The sequence below is a fragment of the Phaenicophaeus curvirostris genome, chromosome 21 (assembly GCF_032191515.1).
Source record: "Phaenicophaeus curvirostris isolate KB17595 chromosome 21, BPBGC_Pcur_1.0, whole genome shotgun sequence".
NCBI lineage: Eukaryota > Metazoa > Chordata > Aves > Cuculiformes > Cuculidae > Phaenicophaeus > Phaenicophaeus curvirostris.
The window spans coordinates 4,886,174-4,900,717 of record NC_091412.1 but is presented as its reverse complement, the minus strand read 5'-3'; the positions used below and the strand labels follow the sequence as shown (position 1 = coordinate 4,900,717).

Genomic DNA, 14,544 nt, shown 5'->3' with positions numbered 1-14,544 from the left:
TCATTTTAATAACAGGTTGCTAGTCTCAAAAGGCTGAGACAACTGGATCGTCTGCTTTTGCTTAATGTTTTCACTGGCAGAGAAATGTGTCTTTTTAGAACCTGTGATGATTTGAGTTAGAACCTTTCCAGTAAATGCAGCAGTTTCATTCACGATACCTAGACAGATGTTCGCTTAGGCTGCCTGTGGATGTTGGAGTAGTTCTGCAGTCTCAATATATTTAAGATGGCTTTTGATGTACACAAAGCTGTTTTATAATCTTTGTTGATCTGAAACCTACATCTGTGCTGCAAAGGTTTTGTGATAGAGCATAATGTGCTCTACCTGGTTCAGACACTGAATTAAATGGAACACAGGGCAGAGAGAGTCGGAGAGACGCATGCACACGCGTGTGTCTGCTGCCCCTGCCCAGCAAAAGCAAGTATCACTAAAAGATCACAGTGGGGATGGGAGAAAAAATCAGTGTGAACTGCTTGTGAACACAGACACCAGGTATACCAACACTGTTGGTAAAAACTACTTATTCCCTGTTTTTCTCACAGGAAGGAGTTCAACAGCAGAACTGCAAAACTCATGTGCTAATTTTGATCCTACATGGGGGGAACATCTTAGATGCTGGTGGTGGGGACCACAGCAGCAAGCAGGCAGACATCAACACCTTCAGTTCTGTGTTTGAGAAAGTGACTCGAGCCCATTTCCCTGCTGCTTCGGGACACATCTTAATCAGACTTGTTCCCTGCCCAGCAATCTGTTCAACAGCTTTCTCTCTTGTTTCCAAGTAGGTTGATTTGCATTTTCTAATGTTTGGCTTTGCAGTGTGGTTTTGAATGGCTTTCTATGACTTGTTTTTTTCATAATGAAATGTTGTGAATCCCTCTTAATCTTTTGCTTACTGCAAGACCTTGAAACGATCTTTAAATTTCTCTAAGCAGATGTAGTTGTTTGAAAATAACCTATTAGTGTGTGTATGTCCTGTTTGCTGCCCTGTAAAGCAGAGCTCTGGCAGTAGAAGAGGAAGCAAAGCATCAAAGAGTGGTTGAGAGATCATCCTTGCCCATGTGGCCGTTGATTAACAGAAGGCTTTGTAGTGGCTCTTAGGTATCCCATAAAGGAGGTCTCAACAATCTGGAAGACGAGCTGATAGATTGGGAGAAAGAGTATATGCTGGCAGCCCAAACAAACAGAGCTCCCACTTTCTTTCTCTATGTTTTGATTCCCCCTTGTCGCAGCACACAGTATTCAGCCGGACTGAAAATAGCCAAGCTGTATGTTTGAATGTCCCTATAGAATCATTCCCAGCGGTGACGTAGGATTGATATTGCCTTAATGTGTTCTTGCGTAGAGCTGTTTGTAATGTACCAATTTGAGGCTGACAAAAGGAGAGGTGATTCCCTGCTCTTGCATTTCCGCAGCTTCGTGCCAGCAGCTTTCACAGCCATAACTCCAGGATGCAGTTGTGGAACATAAACATGTGGTAAACATTCCGTTTAGCAAACTGTGGGGGAGGAAGTGTGTTTTTAATTGCTGCAATGTTTTATTGAGGGTGAGCCAGATGACTGACTAAGCAGCAGCACAAGGTTTCTTGTTTGGTTTGAGTGTATCCTCCATTTTGTGAATGTGCAGGCACAGTGCGTGCCAAGGTGGCACAACCCTCTGCTGGGGTCCAGGGATTCCACTGGGACTTTTCGTCTGAACACACCTCTACAGTTCTCCCCATCTTGCAAACGGTAGCTAAAAGTAAAGAGATGTTTCAGGGCAAAATTAGTGTTTAATCTGATCAGCTCCCATCTACTCCCATCACTTTTGGTTTCATGTATCTCTCCTATAAATCAGAAAGACACTGTTTATGCAATCTGTGTAAATTTATAATGCATGACTGATCTCTTGCGACACTTATCTCTGGGTGGATCAGCTGTTATGTTTTATATAGGATTTGATTTGATGAGTGTACATAGATTCACACCTCCTAAATTACAGTATTCTCCAAACTGAAGAGCAGTAATTGGAAAGGGTGAGAGGTGGGGGGGGGAGGAGAGAAGGAAAAAAGGCCAAAATAAACATTACATTTAGGAAACAAACACTTAAGTAGGAAAGTTAGCAAATAAACAATCAAATGAGATGGAAGTGTTTTGTTGGATGAGTTTTGAAGTGCTCAGCCCCTGGCATGCTCTTGCACAATAGTGGGTCCTGCAATGTAAGTGCTCAGTGTTGCACTTGCTAATCAATTTTGTAAAATATTTCTATAATTTAATTAGAAAGTGCATAGAGAAGTCCATGCATTATGATTTGAGTGTTTTCTGTTCCTTGTTTTAACTCTGTCCTAAAAGTGGAGGAAGTGAACCTGTATTCTGGCATTCAGCAACAGCAGCAGCAAGTCCCTGGGACTGTCAGCGTTGAGTTTGGGTAACCAAACCATAACTGTCAAAAACCTGTTGTGTGACAGTTGTCTGAACAAGTGGTACCGTATGGGTGGTTTTGAGCAGGGAACAGTGTTTTGTCTTGATCTGCATCTAGCCAGATGCTTTCGGTGTTCAGAATAAGCCTTTACTCCCCTGTTCTTCCTTTCCTTTCCCTTCATCCCTGTCTCCCTGGTGCAGGCTCAGCTCTCCCTGCTGGCAGATGCTCGCATGCGATCATTCCCCTCTCACCTGGGAGCCAGGTGTACTCCAGCCCACCACAGAACACCAGGTCTGTCTTGCAGCCTTGTCATTCGCTGCCTTTTATTAGGGAGTTGTTGGGCTCAGGCACTGGTGGCTTTCTCTGTCAGGCTCTTACCCTTGGTGACTTCAGCTGCTTCTTTGTGTTTTCCCTCTTCATCCTTAGCCGTTGTGCCAGTGTGATGTTACCAAGCTGGTGCTTGGCAGGTCCTCCTGCAGGGATAACAGTGCTTGTGCTGCTCTCAGCTCCAGCGCTGATTTCACCTGTTTGTCTGGGGTTCAGCAGGAATAGTTAGCATGTCCCTTGTGATAAACAACTCCATCTCTTTCATACACTCTTTCAGTCATCTGGATCTTTCTTCCCTTTTTGTTGTGCTTACAATAACAACGGAGGGCTCTGTGGCCACAACCTTTACAATAAAATAAATTGGAATTAAAAAACCCAAACTCTCATTTCTAAGCCAGTTAACTGTGATTAATTGTCTAGACAATAATTGCTCAGTTTCAGTTTTATCTGTGTTACATTAGACATCACAAAAATATTACCATCTATTAATTTTTCCGTTGACTCTGTTTTGTGTAGTTCTCTTCTGAATACATGTATTTTACTTCTGTTATGAAAACACATGCAGGTATTTTCCATTTCAAACATTCACTTAATCTTTTTTTTCCTTCTGTGTTTCTCTCTTTCCCTTTCTGAGGTGTTATCTGCCAGTTGTTACAGTAAATGAAGTTTTTTATGTAGGTTTTTAAGGTGCATTTTTCAGAGTTAGTGTTTGTAACGGTGTGTCTGCTGTGCAGTTGGATGATCTAATCAGCTGGCAGTAGGAAGCTGTGTTAACTGGTACATTGACACAGCTTGGCAGACCAGCTGAGCTCTAGGACATAGAAACTCTTACCCTACTTCAGATGAAAAACACCAAATCATCGGAGTGCAAGAGGCAAGTGTGAAAGTGTCCTATGTGGCTCAGGACATGAACACAGACCAGCTTCCCTATGTGAGCATTGAAAGTGGTCTGGTCTTCTTCTGTTACCCCAGTACTAGTCTCAAGGATGCAGATTTTGGTAAAGATTCTTAATTCCTTTTGAGGCAGCTTGCTTTTAAATATTATGATAGCCCAGAAAGTTCCTAAAGAAAGAGGATACAAAACAGTGTTGAAGTTGCCTGCCTGCAGCTTTGGATGAACTTTAGATGAGCTGAATTATCCAAAATACATCTGATTTTCCTTTAATCTTTAAAGGACAGCCAGCTTACTGTAAGAGAATCTGGCACACGCTAATGTGCCTTGCAGCTTTGGCTCTCTGCGAATTGTTTTCCTCACTCATCAGCAAAAATCAATCAGACATGATTGGCAGATTTACTGGGAAACTTGCGGCGTGCGTATCCAAGCCAAAATAAAACTGACATCTTATCAAAATTACACTTGCGTTTTCAGTCAAGTCACCTCCTTTTTGCAAAATGTTATTATGCAAACATTCACATATGATTTCAGAATGTGTGCAGCTTTGTCCCATATTTTTGAAAGGATGGAACACTGTGGAAAATGTTCTTATATGCTTTTGAACATCTGTCACACTTGTGTTCTAGGAATCAATATTCCATTGTGATGATTGGATCCCATTATTTGATGTAGTAAGTTGTAATATGGAAAAGAAAAAGCTGAAGGAGAATGATCTTTTTGCTGCTTTAAACTGTGTGTATTTGTATTTGGAAGAATTGCACTAAGTATGTTTATCTACAGAAACGCCTTCTAGCATGGTTCCATTCATATAAACCAGTAACTCTTTTTTTAAGCGGTTGAACTCGGTGAGAAAATGATCCCCTCGTTGTGAATGACAATCGCCCAACATGTTTCTGTTAGTAATTAACTGTACGTTCTCTAATGCTGCCTGCTGCTTCCTGCATGTTTCCTGATGACAGCATGTCCTTCTCTAGCCTAAATCCCTACAGCTATGATGAGAGCTGTCTCAGCAGCAGTGAAGACCACATTCCACTGGCTGCCCTGCCCTTGCTGGCCGTTTCATCCCCTCAGTATCAGGATGCAGTTGCCATGGTGATCACTAGAGCCAATCAAGTTTACAATGAATTTCTCAAATCTACAGATGGGGCTGGTTTTAATGGACAGGTAGGACTGTTTTCTCTTACATCAAAGTAAAATTCCATTGGAGCAAAGCTGTTTCTTTTTAAGCCGTTGTGTTGAGGGTTTTGAGTTCTGAGTGTGGGACAACACTGCAATACAATGAATGAATGGAATGTAGCGTGGGATTGCCCAGCGTGAGAAAGGCACTTCTGGAATCCTGTGCAGCATCTAACCTGGACTTACTGAGTCAGCAGAAGGTACTATACCTTCTCCCACAAGCATTTTGACCCCTAAGTATTACTCTTACTAAGTATTACTATGAACCCTGGTGATGTACAAGAACCTTAGTTGTGTGGGTAGTGTGGGTGCTAAGCAGTGAACAAGCACATCAGCCCAAGACAAATGATATTCTATGTTACCAAGTTCCTCACACACCTGCTGTGGCTAATAGAAAAGTTGGGACATCTCTGACTACGAGCATAAGCACTGCAATTTAACTGTTGCTGTTTCTTTTTTTGCCTCCATTACAGCAGTAATAAAACAATTGACAGTAAAGAAACTTGGAAGACAAATAGTTTCCAGCAGCATTGCAGATTCCCTGTGTAACTTCACGAAAGTCATGTAATTTTTCTGGTGGGACCCACTCCCTAGTGGATCCACCTGCAGGTTTCTTGCAGCTGATGTGTCACAGAGTATGCTCTTGCTTCACACAGAATAAATATCATACTGCTACTCTGTGTGAGTTACTGAAATTATTTTGTGATGGGGCCCGCTACATAGCCAGAAACATGCACTGCCTTAAAGTGCAGTGGCCTTCAAAAAAGGAGAAAAAAGAAAAGGAAAAGAAAAGAAAAGAAAAGAAGAAAAAAGATAAAGATATTAAAAAAATAAAAAAGGCATTTAATACAGAGTACAGCATAATCGTTGAAGGAGAACATGTGTCTTATTTTACAGATTCTATTCCATAGCAGTAAAAATATTATGCTGTGGCATATCAGTATTTTTAGACTACAGTTTGGTCTGAAGCCAGTTTTAATACCCATAGTAAACTGTTCTTGCTTGAAATGTAAGAACAACCCAGCTGCAGTGACAGAACATTATGAAAGGTGAGATTATGTAAGGAAGAATTATACCAGTTACAGAAGTAATTGTGAAAATAATCCTCCATAGAAATTCAGTGTTTGGGTTTTATTTTCTTTGACAAAGCTACAATGAAGTCTCGGTGTGTTTTACAAACCATATGTATTAATATTTCATGTAGAAATGTGTGCATGACCTCTGGATGCTCCATAGAATTTTCACAATCAAGAATTACCAGTACTGTTAAAATGGAACGGGGTCTCTGTGCTCGCCATGGTGTTTTGCTTTGGTCCTTAGATAGAAATTTCAACACTATCTCTCAATAAGTGCTGTTCAGTGGAATTGGCTTGTGAGGTTGATTCTAGTGTGCCATAAAATTACTGCAACTATTGAATTCTCAACTTTAGCATTCTATAGATTTTAATTCCCACATCCATGCTTTGAAGGTAGCTCGTATGTGTATATTAAATGTGAAGCAAGACGGAAGCTCTCTGCTTAATACCTCGTTTAAAATTCTATTCCCTTGTCCTCATAGGGGAGTCCTGATCTGATTTTAATCTGTTGAGATTCTCTTCCTGGTATGACTCTGAAGGAGGTGTTAAGTATCTTGAAATCTCTGTGAGACCAATTGTTGGTTGATCTGACCATTTTGAGCTGGAATCTGGCTGCAGGCAACTGGAAGAATTCTAGCCTGTTTGACAGAACTTCCAGTTGGTCAAAACAGTCCCTGGGACAGAAATTCTTGGCATAGGGCTGGAGGTAAAAGGGAGTGGGAGAAAATGACTATGTATTTTCAGCTGATAGGAACCAAGGTGTAAAAAAAACAGGAATAAGGGTGTAAAGAAAGACAGCAGGTCCTCTGCAGTGCTGTGATGCTTTTTGTTTCTTGTAAAACACTTGCTACATTTTAAAAAAAAATCTTTTTATTTCCTCAGGTGTGTCTCATTGGTGACTGCATTGGAGGAATTTTGGGCTTTGATGCCATCTGCTATAATTCTAATACAGCTGACGAGAGTCGGAACAGTAGCAGGAGAGGAAGCATCAGCAGCATCCAGGTGAAAAGAAAAAATCCACACAGCTGAAACCCTATAGAATCACTATCTGGAGAAAATCAACTCAATATAAAACATAGAAAATTTAGGGATTTGGTAAATTACTGTGATAGCACAGGATTTTGGTCACGTATCAAAAACATGCTGACTGAAAATTAAGTCTACAGCTTCAGTTTTACAATACACAGAAATCACTAGTGAAGGCTTTATCTGTTCCTGTTTAAAGTAGGGTTACCAAGTGTACCTTGTTATATCTTGAACTGTAGATGCAAACATGTCCTCTCTCAGTAATCACTGGTAGGCTCCTTTTTTTGCCAAAATATTTTAACTTTCTTTTTATAATTATTTTACTTGTTCACGTAGGGTCCTGAATTCCTTGTGCTACTGCCCAAGGATAGTCTAGCATTAAGATGTGTTCATGAAAAAGTGTTAGTGACTGGGGAAAGACTGTCTCTTCCTGATAAGGAGTGCAAGTCACCTGAAGATCTGTGAATGGACCACTTGGTCTAAGAGTGCTACATTTGGAAAGAAGAGTGGATTAATTCTGGCTGTCATCCAGACAAGCTTTTATGACAGCAAAAGCACAATTGTTTAAAGTAATGCTAGCATGGGAGCTTCATTATTGTGTTCAGTGCTTAGGAAGAAAGAATATTTAAGTTAAATGAATCAGATGTACTTCAGACTGAAGTGGATGTGGAAGGAGGACACTAAGTGAGGTGCCCATGCTCTGTTCTTTGATGGTTTTGTGACCCTTGCCAAACTGGTTAATTTCTTGACTCTTTAGTTACCTCTCTCCTCAAAAATAGTGAGGTAAACCAGTGATGCCAGCCTGCTTGGTTCATTTGAGAGCTATGTGGGATGTGAGTACCCCTGAGCAAAGAGACATCCTCTAAGTGTTTCTAGGGAGGAGAATTAGTCACCATTAATAACACAGCTCTGGATTCTCAGCAGCCAGCCTTTGATAGTGCCAGCACTGAGGACAGGGCGGTGCAGGCAAGGTAAGTGGAAAAATGGTCCCTCCTGGATCCCAATCCAACAGTGGCATTGGTTGTGCAAGAGCAGCTGCTGAATCTGAGAGTAAGGATCAGGCTTTAGGGAGTATAGGTTCTTTTGACTTCCCGGCTTTGGCTTATAGTTTCAATTCTCTCTTTCCTGATACCACAGAGCTTCTCTTCACGTTCTTCTTCATCTTTTCCCTTTTCTCCTCCTATCTTCTTCTGTATTACTTTGTGTATTCAGAAGAACGAAGTATCCCTTCCCTTCCTTCCTTATCTGGTCTTTCTGTCCATTGTTCTCATCTTGCTCCTGTGAAACACATTCAGGAGGACTCTTGTTTTGCTGGCTTTTTTTTCCTCCTTCTTTGGTGTCTCCAGCAGAAATGGATCTCTTTGGGAGAGTTTAAGACACAGAAATATAAGAGAGGTTTTTACTTTACTGTTTCACAAATGTCAGGGGCAATTGAGAAATGAACCTAGTTGGAAATGGGGATGAGACTGAGGTACTCCGAACCATTGCATTTTATGTTCTGGTTATAAACCATGAAAATAGATTAAATCAGGTTTATATAGTTTACTTCTTACTCTGTTTATTTCAGAGTGGTCTATAATAATAAGCTGGATTGGTGATGCTGTAACCATTACATTATCCGAATAGTTCACAATTTTAGGTACTAGAAGCTTCCCTTTGGAAAGAAGAGGCCTCTTAATTTAATGAGGCAGTGTAGGTAAGGGATTAGAATGGTACGTTCTTGTACTGCCCCAGGTGAGTGTTTGTTGGCTTGTGTGTTGTAGTCTGTTTTCTCATTTTGAGTTTCCAATATACACTAAATAATCGTGTCAGGGTTCTCCATAATAGATAGTAACTTCTATAGTATAGGCAGAAATGTGAATGATTGCTGAGATCATAGCGGTCGTTGCATGTACGTGCTTGTACAGGGTAGTATTTGAAAATGTACCTGTATGTTCTGTCAAAGAATCTGCAGTAGAGCAGAAGACTCTACTCAGATCAGAATAGTAACTCTTGCTCTTTTCAGTTACATTTGTAAATGTCAGAATACTTAATAAAGAAAGCCAGTGGTGGTGTTGTCATCATCATCATCATCATCATCATATCACTCCTTGGGGTCTTAAAGGACAGAAGGATGGAGTGGACTTGGTCCATCATCAGAGGTGGAAACCTGAAGTCTTATATTGGCAATTTCTGCACTTGGCTGGGAACACTGTCTCTTAGGAGAGGAAGATAGTTCTTTTTTGCTCTAACAGCTGGAATACTCAGAATTTAGAAGTAGACAACTCTTCCTTACAGTGAACGGAGAAAGTTGACATTTTGCTTCACATGGATCAAGGCAACAAAAGCTGACTGATTCAAATCCCAGTATTGATACTGTTTTATTGCAGATCAGATTTTAATTGTGGCACGTGGGGGAGTTGAAAGAGATTGTAGTAATGGAAAACAAGCTTTTTAACTGTTTAAAATGCGCAACTAGTCTCTATGCTGATTCCTCAACCTTCTTCTAATGTCTTGCCTAATGGCTTTAGAAGTGGTGTAGTGTATTTTTGGTACTATTACTCGCTTCCTGATCTGGGTAATATAAATGCTGAATTGGCTCAGCCTGTTTTGCAGTATGCAAGAAAGATGGTCATGAAGGTGAACCTAAATGAACCTAAATCTCAAACCAGTGAGATTAAAATCTGGCCAGTTTGGTTGGGGTTTTTTTAATAGGTTTAAATATGGGATTTTTTTAGCAAGACTTTTTTTTCTAATGTATCAGACTACTATAAAATTAAATACTTTCTCCTCGCCATGATGCCACAGTGTGCAAACGTTTTGACATGCTCTTAATATCTGATGTAATTTTCACCTTTCAGATGCAGAAAAGGCCCAGATGGTTTAGAGAAGTTAATTTCTTGGTGATTGTTCTACTCACCAAATAACCTTCTAGCTCTCTGAAATGGTTGTCAGGCTTTCCATACTGAATGCCTGTTCAATAATGTGTAAAATGAATTTGGTCCCAGTTCGGTCCCCAAGGGACTGTTTCATGACTAGATTGTTCATGGGATAAAAGTCAGCTGCAGAACTGGAGCTAAATATAGTTCCTGGGTTCCCCGTTCTTAGGAATAAGACCATTCCTTTCCCACAGAAGCCAGGAGGTCCTCTTGGCTATTGAAGATTGTAGGTGGAACAATGTGGGAAGGTTCATCTCATAGGTCAAACACTGCTTCTATCTTGGTTTCATTTTCCTGCAACTTGCCTGCATCGTTCTGGAGAACAGATTTGGTTCTTCAACATCTCTTCTTGACATGAAATCTCACCCCATGTGCACAGGGCTGCTTATGTGCTCCAGTAGTGATGGAGATTATGGGAAACACCTATCCAATGAACTTGTTTGATCTGCAGCTTCAGAGAAATACATTCAATTAGCTTGTTTTCCGTAGTCTGTCTGTGTGACTTTGGTCAAGACTTTTGATCTATCATGCCTCGGTCATCTGTAAACTTTGTATTCTTTCTCACATCCTCTGTTTTGCTTAGCTGGATTTTTCACTCTTTGTAAGTAGCTTAAAAGTACAGAGCATGCTAAAGTATTTTCACTTGGGGCATTTGCTGTTATAATGCTGTTATAAGGCAGTGGCATAATGTGATGTCCAAGAAGACAAGGTGCAGGGAGCAGTGATGGATAAAATGTGAAGACGTGTGAGGAGACAGTTGGATGCAACATGGGAAAGAACAACTTTGAATCCTACTCTTTTGTACAATGCGTAGCGAATTTCCCAGTGACCTTCCCTAAGGTCACCTCACAGAGATCTAGCCCCTCTTTTTTCTAAAACTGCTTTTTTCTTCCTTCATTGGACTGTCTATGTCTTGTGACACAAGAGAAGAACACACCTCTTGTGAGGAGAGCCTGTTATTGAAGCTTAAACGACAATGGTGAATTGCAGCCAGCTCTCAGGGATGAAGATATTAACTTCCATTAATAAAATCTCTTCTGGGCTAGTTCTGTGGTGACACAAGCTAGTTTTTAAATATGTGTGTTTAGAAAAAAGGTGTTTGATGTTAGACTAGAAAAAAGGTGTTTGATGTTACATTGCTGTCAACTGTACGCCTTTCTCTCAACTCTGTGCCAGTCATCTTCCTGAGACCTCCAGGAGGTCAGGAGACATAAACAAAAATATTTAATCTTGTTGAGTTTCCTACACCTTCAAGGGTTTCAGTTTTTCTCAACCCATTGGCAAGAATTCCTTTTTAAAAACTAATCGGAGTCGAGATGCTGATATATCTGCTGTGTGATTTTAACAGAGGGCCTTAAAATGTCACCAAGATTTTCATAGAATCAAAAAATCGCTAAGGTTGGAAGAGACCTCTAAGATCATCCAGCCCCACTGTCAGCCCAGCCCCACTGTGCCTGCTAAACCATGTCCTGAAGTGCCACATTTTACACGTATTTTTGGGCCCCTTCAGGTATGGAGACTCCCCCACTTTCTTGGGCAGCCTAAAATAAATACAAGTAGCGCCCATTGGTGGTTTTGGCTTGAACTGAGTGGAAACACATATTTTAGATGGAGACTTTATTTTGGTTTGACATCACTTTAGCACACAAAACGGCAGCGGTAGCTGCCAACACACAGCAGGAGCCCTCACCTCCACCTGGCCCTGTGAAAGAGTCATTAACAGCAACAACTACGAGAAGTGAGGCTTACTTGTAACATTCCAGATACATAACTTCTATGCCAAGCAAGGTCCTAAATCTTACATTTTAATATGAAAGTGGGCATGATGTGGATTTTGCAACATTACTGTGAAATGCAGACGGAGATTCCTACATGCATGTTAAGTTTGTTGATTTTACCATCAAAGGAATAATTGTGAACGTGCTGGTCCTAAACTAATCTTCTACAAGTTGTTAAGAAGCCAATGCTAGTTGTATCATATCATTCCATGAATTCTAGTTCTACATTATACAAGTTAATAGAATATGGATGAAAACAAACACTTATGCAATTAGAAGGGTTTTAACGTTATCTGCTCTTCAAGTGAGCCTTGTTGATGTTCGTATCTTTGAAGTTTTGTAAAGCTAGATGGTCAGGAATTTTCACTCTGTCTTATTTTGTTGATCTGAATAGGAGTTTTACACAGAATTGGATGACACAGTTGTTAGAAAGAACCAGATCTTGTGTGCCTCCTGCACCAAGATCCCCTCATGAATGGGAGGGATTCAGTCCGGTGGTGTTCATTTTGAAAAGTAGCATTTGCATTTGCTTCTGAAATGGCTGCAGGAATAAAAGTCTGGGGGTAATATGGATATGTCAGGGAGGATGTAAGCTGCAGACATGTTGGAGAGAATGAACAATAAATAAATTTATTTCCTATTTTAAGGGGTACCTTAAAGATATGGTACCACTGGTCTCCTCTTGCATTCTGCGGAAGTTCACATTCTTAAAAAAATCAGGTCCTGCATCCATGGAACATGATGAGCAAGACTATTAATGTTGTAATGGGCATTTTGTACACTCAGGTAAGACCCCTTCTGATATGTATAGTTCTCTAAGAATGATGAAGTCATGAGGGATAAAGCTTTCGTGTTATTCCTCCTCCCCCACTAGAATTCCTGATTGTCCTTCCAGCTTTTAGGCTGTACATCTTACAGGGAAATTTAGTCTTCATCACTTTCCTTATCTTCTACTGCAGGGAGAAAGTCTAATCCTTTCCACCCTTTCTTGGGTAAAGTGAGGTCAAATGTGTAAATGCAGCCGTTTCATATGAGTTCTGTCATATTTTGGTCACTGTCTAAATCTCCCTTTTGCTCTGTTCATTCTCTGAAGGATAATCCCCTCTTAGCTGAGGACTCCAGTCTGGGTGGCAGCAAACGCCTGAGCAAAAGCAATAGTGACATCTCGGGAATCATGGAGGATGAGAAGCCAAGGCAGCCGTTGCCTAGGAAACAGAGTGACTCATCCACCTATGACTGTGATACTATAACCCAACATCACGCTTTCCTGTCTAGGTAACTAGTGTTTGATGACTGAGTAAAAGAAATAGGCTTGCTGTTGAATGGAGCCTGTCAGCACCAGAGCAGCAGAATCATTGTTATTGTTTGTGGTTTGCTTAAAGTCCCTGTGTACCCCTCAAAGAAAACCATAGATACAGTGGGTCTAGTATGAACTTACGTGTGGAGAGCTTTTTATTTAATCTTTATTCAGTTGTGAGAGTTTTGAATATGCAAAACAATGCAAATAGTTCCATTTCTTCAGTGCAGCCCACACAAATGAAGGTGAATGAATTCTTTGTATTTCTAAATTTCTCTTAGTTTTTTCTTTCAAAAGATCCCTCTGACTTCCCTTACAGGCTTTCTCTTACTCTGTAAAGAATGATATAATTGCTTTAGGCGTTCCCATTGGTCATCTATGAGCTGCTCAGATCAGCTTAAAAACGAAAAAAAAAACATATAAACATTTGGCTTAAATGACAAGGAGGTTGGGGGAGGAGAGTTAATGTAATTAGCTTTCCTGGGTCCTAAGAAACCTTTAAAACTCAAATTTGATGGGAAGATAAGCATTCCTTTTGTCTCATTGTTTCTGCCTGTTCTAAGCAATTTGTGTTTTGGGTTTTTTTTAATTCATCTGAATGCTTTGTGCTTTTTTTTCCTCTCCCCATCATCTTATGTCCTTTATTTCATTGAGAGTGATGCAAAAGGAGAAGTCTTACTGTATGTTGAAGTTTCAGTTCTGCTGCAGTTGAGTGTCGAGCAGACTTACTACCGTGCCTTACTTCAAGTCTGGCAGTTTTGTTAGTAGCAGTTTAACATAATTTTATTATCTTGTTTTGACTGAACATACTTTGCTTTGCTTTTGTTGACTATTCTGCTTTTATTTTCAAATGATTAGGTTTTCTTGATGTCAGTTTGTTGTGAAGCGTCTTCCCTCTGAGGCAGAATGGTTGGGTTTTGCTTATCTGTGGCTGAAAGCATGAAGAATATTTTTTTAGTCACTTTTAGGTCTTGTATAGAAGGAGTATTGTTGTGTGTTTAAAGCACAGTGTCGGCTTGTATAAAGCACTTCAGATTTGAGGGATGGCAGGACAATTAAAAGACAAAGATAACAGTTTTCTTCTAAGCCTTTTTTCATTTGCTATGTATCTGATTTTAAACTGAAACCTTTACATGTGGCTGTATTTAAACAAGCAGATGGAAAAGTGTTATCTTCCATCCCCATTTCAGAATCCTCAAACTTTAGGCTATTGGCAAGTTATTGAGGAATAGTTGGAGAACACAGGCTAAAGATGGCAGAAAGAAATCCTTGGTAAGGTAAGAAGTGGGGTGGGATACACGGACACAGTGAAACCAAACCATGTCATTCCCTGACCCACCCTGTGCATCGAGAGAGATTCTTTGGTTTCCTGTCTGAGGTGTGTGTAAGATTGTTAAAGCTTTTTTTCTCCCCACCCTCAGCTCACCTACTGCAATTTAGAGGTGCTGTATCAGTGTGAGTAATGATGTTCGAAGGATTCCTCTTTCACACAGAGATTGCCTTGTCCTGTACCCTGGGGTTGTGTGTCAGCTTGTGCTTTTTGTCCGAGTGCTTTTGGCATGGAGAGTTAACTCCTAGATGCTGTGCTGAGGATGGATTTACATCTTGGCTGTCTTCATTTCTTCCCTAAAGGGGCCCTAGGCTTGGTCCCCAG

At 40.5% G+C, this 14,544-nt stretch overlaps 1 protein-coding gene across 4 annotated transcripts in view; it reads left to right on the top strand.

The window, feature by feature from the left end:
- The window catches only part of PITPNM3 (PITPNM family member 3), an 89,144-nt gene that overhangs the window by 50,801 nt on the left and 23,799 nt on the right, over positions 1 to 14,544 (top strand). For all 4 annotated transcript variants that reach the window (XM_069874205.1, XM_069874206.1, XM_069874204.1 and 1 more), the window contains 4 exons: positions 543 to 778; positions 4,594 to 4,783; positions 6,754 to 6,873; positions 12,687 to 12,868. In XM_069874205.1, coding sequence (XP_069730306.1) covers positions 543 to 778; positions 4,594 to 4,783; positions 6,754 to 6,873; positions 12,687 to 12,868 — 728 coding nt within the window. The remainder of the gene's footprint in view (positions 1 to 542; positions 779 to 4,593; positions 4,784 to 6,753; positions 6,874 to 12,686; positions 12,869 to 14,544) is intronic.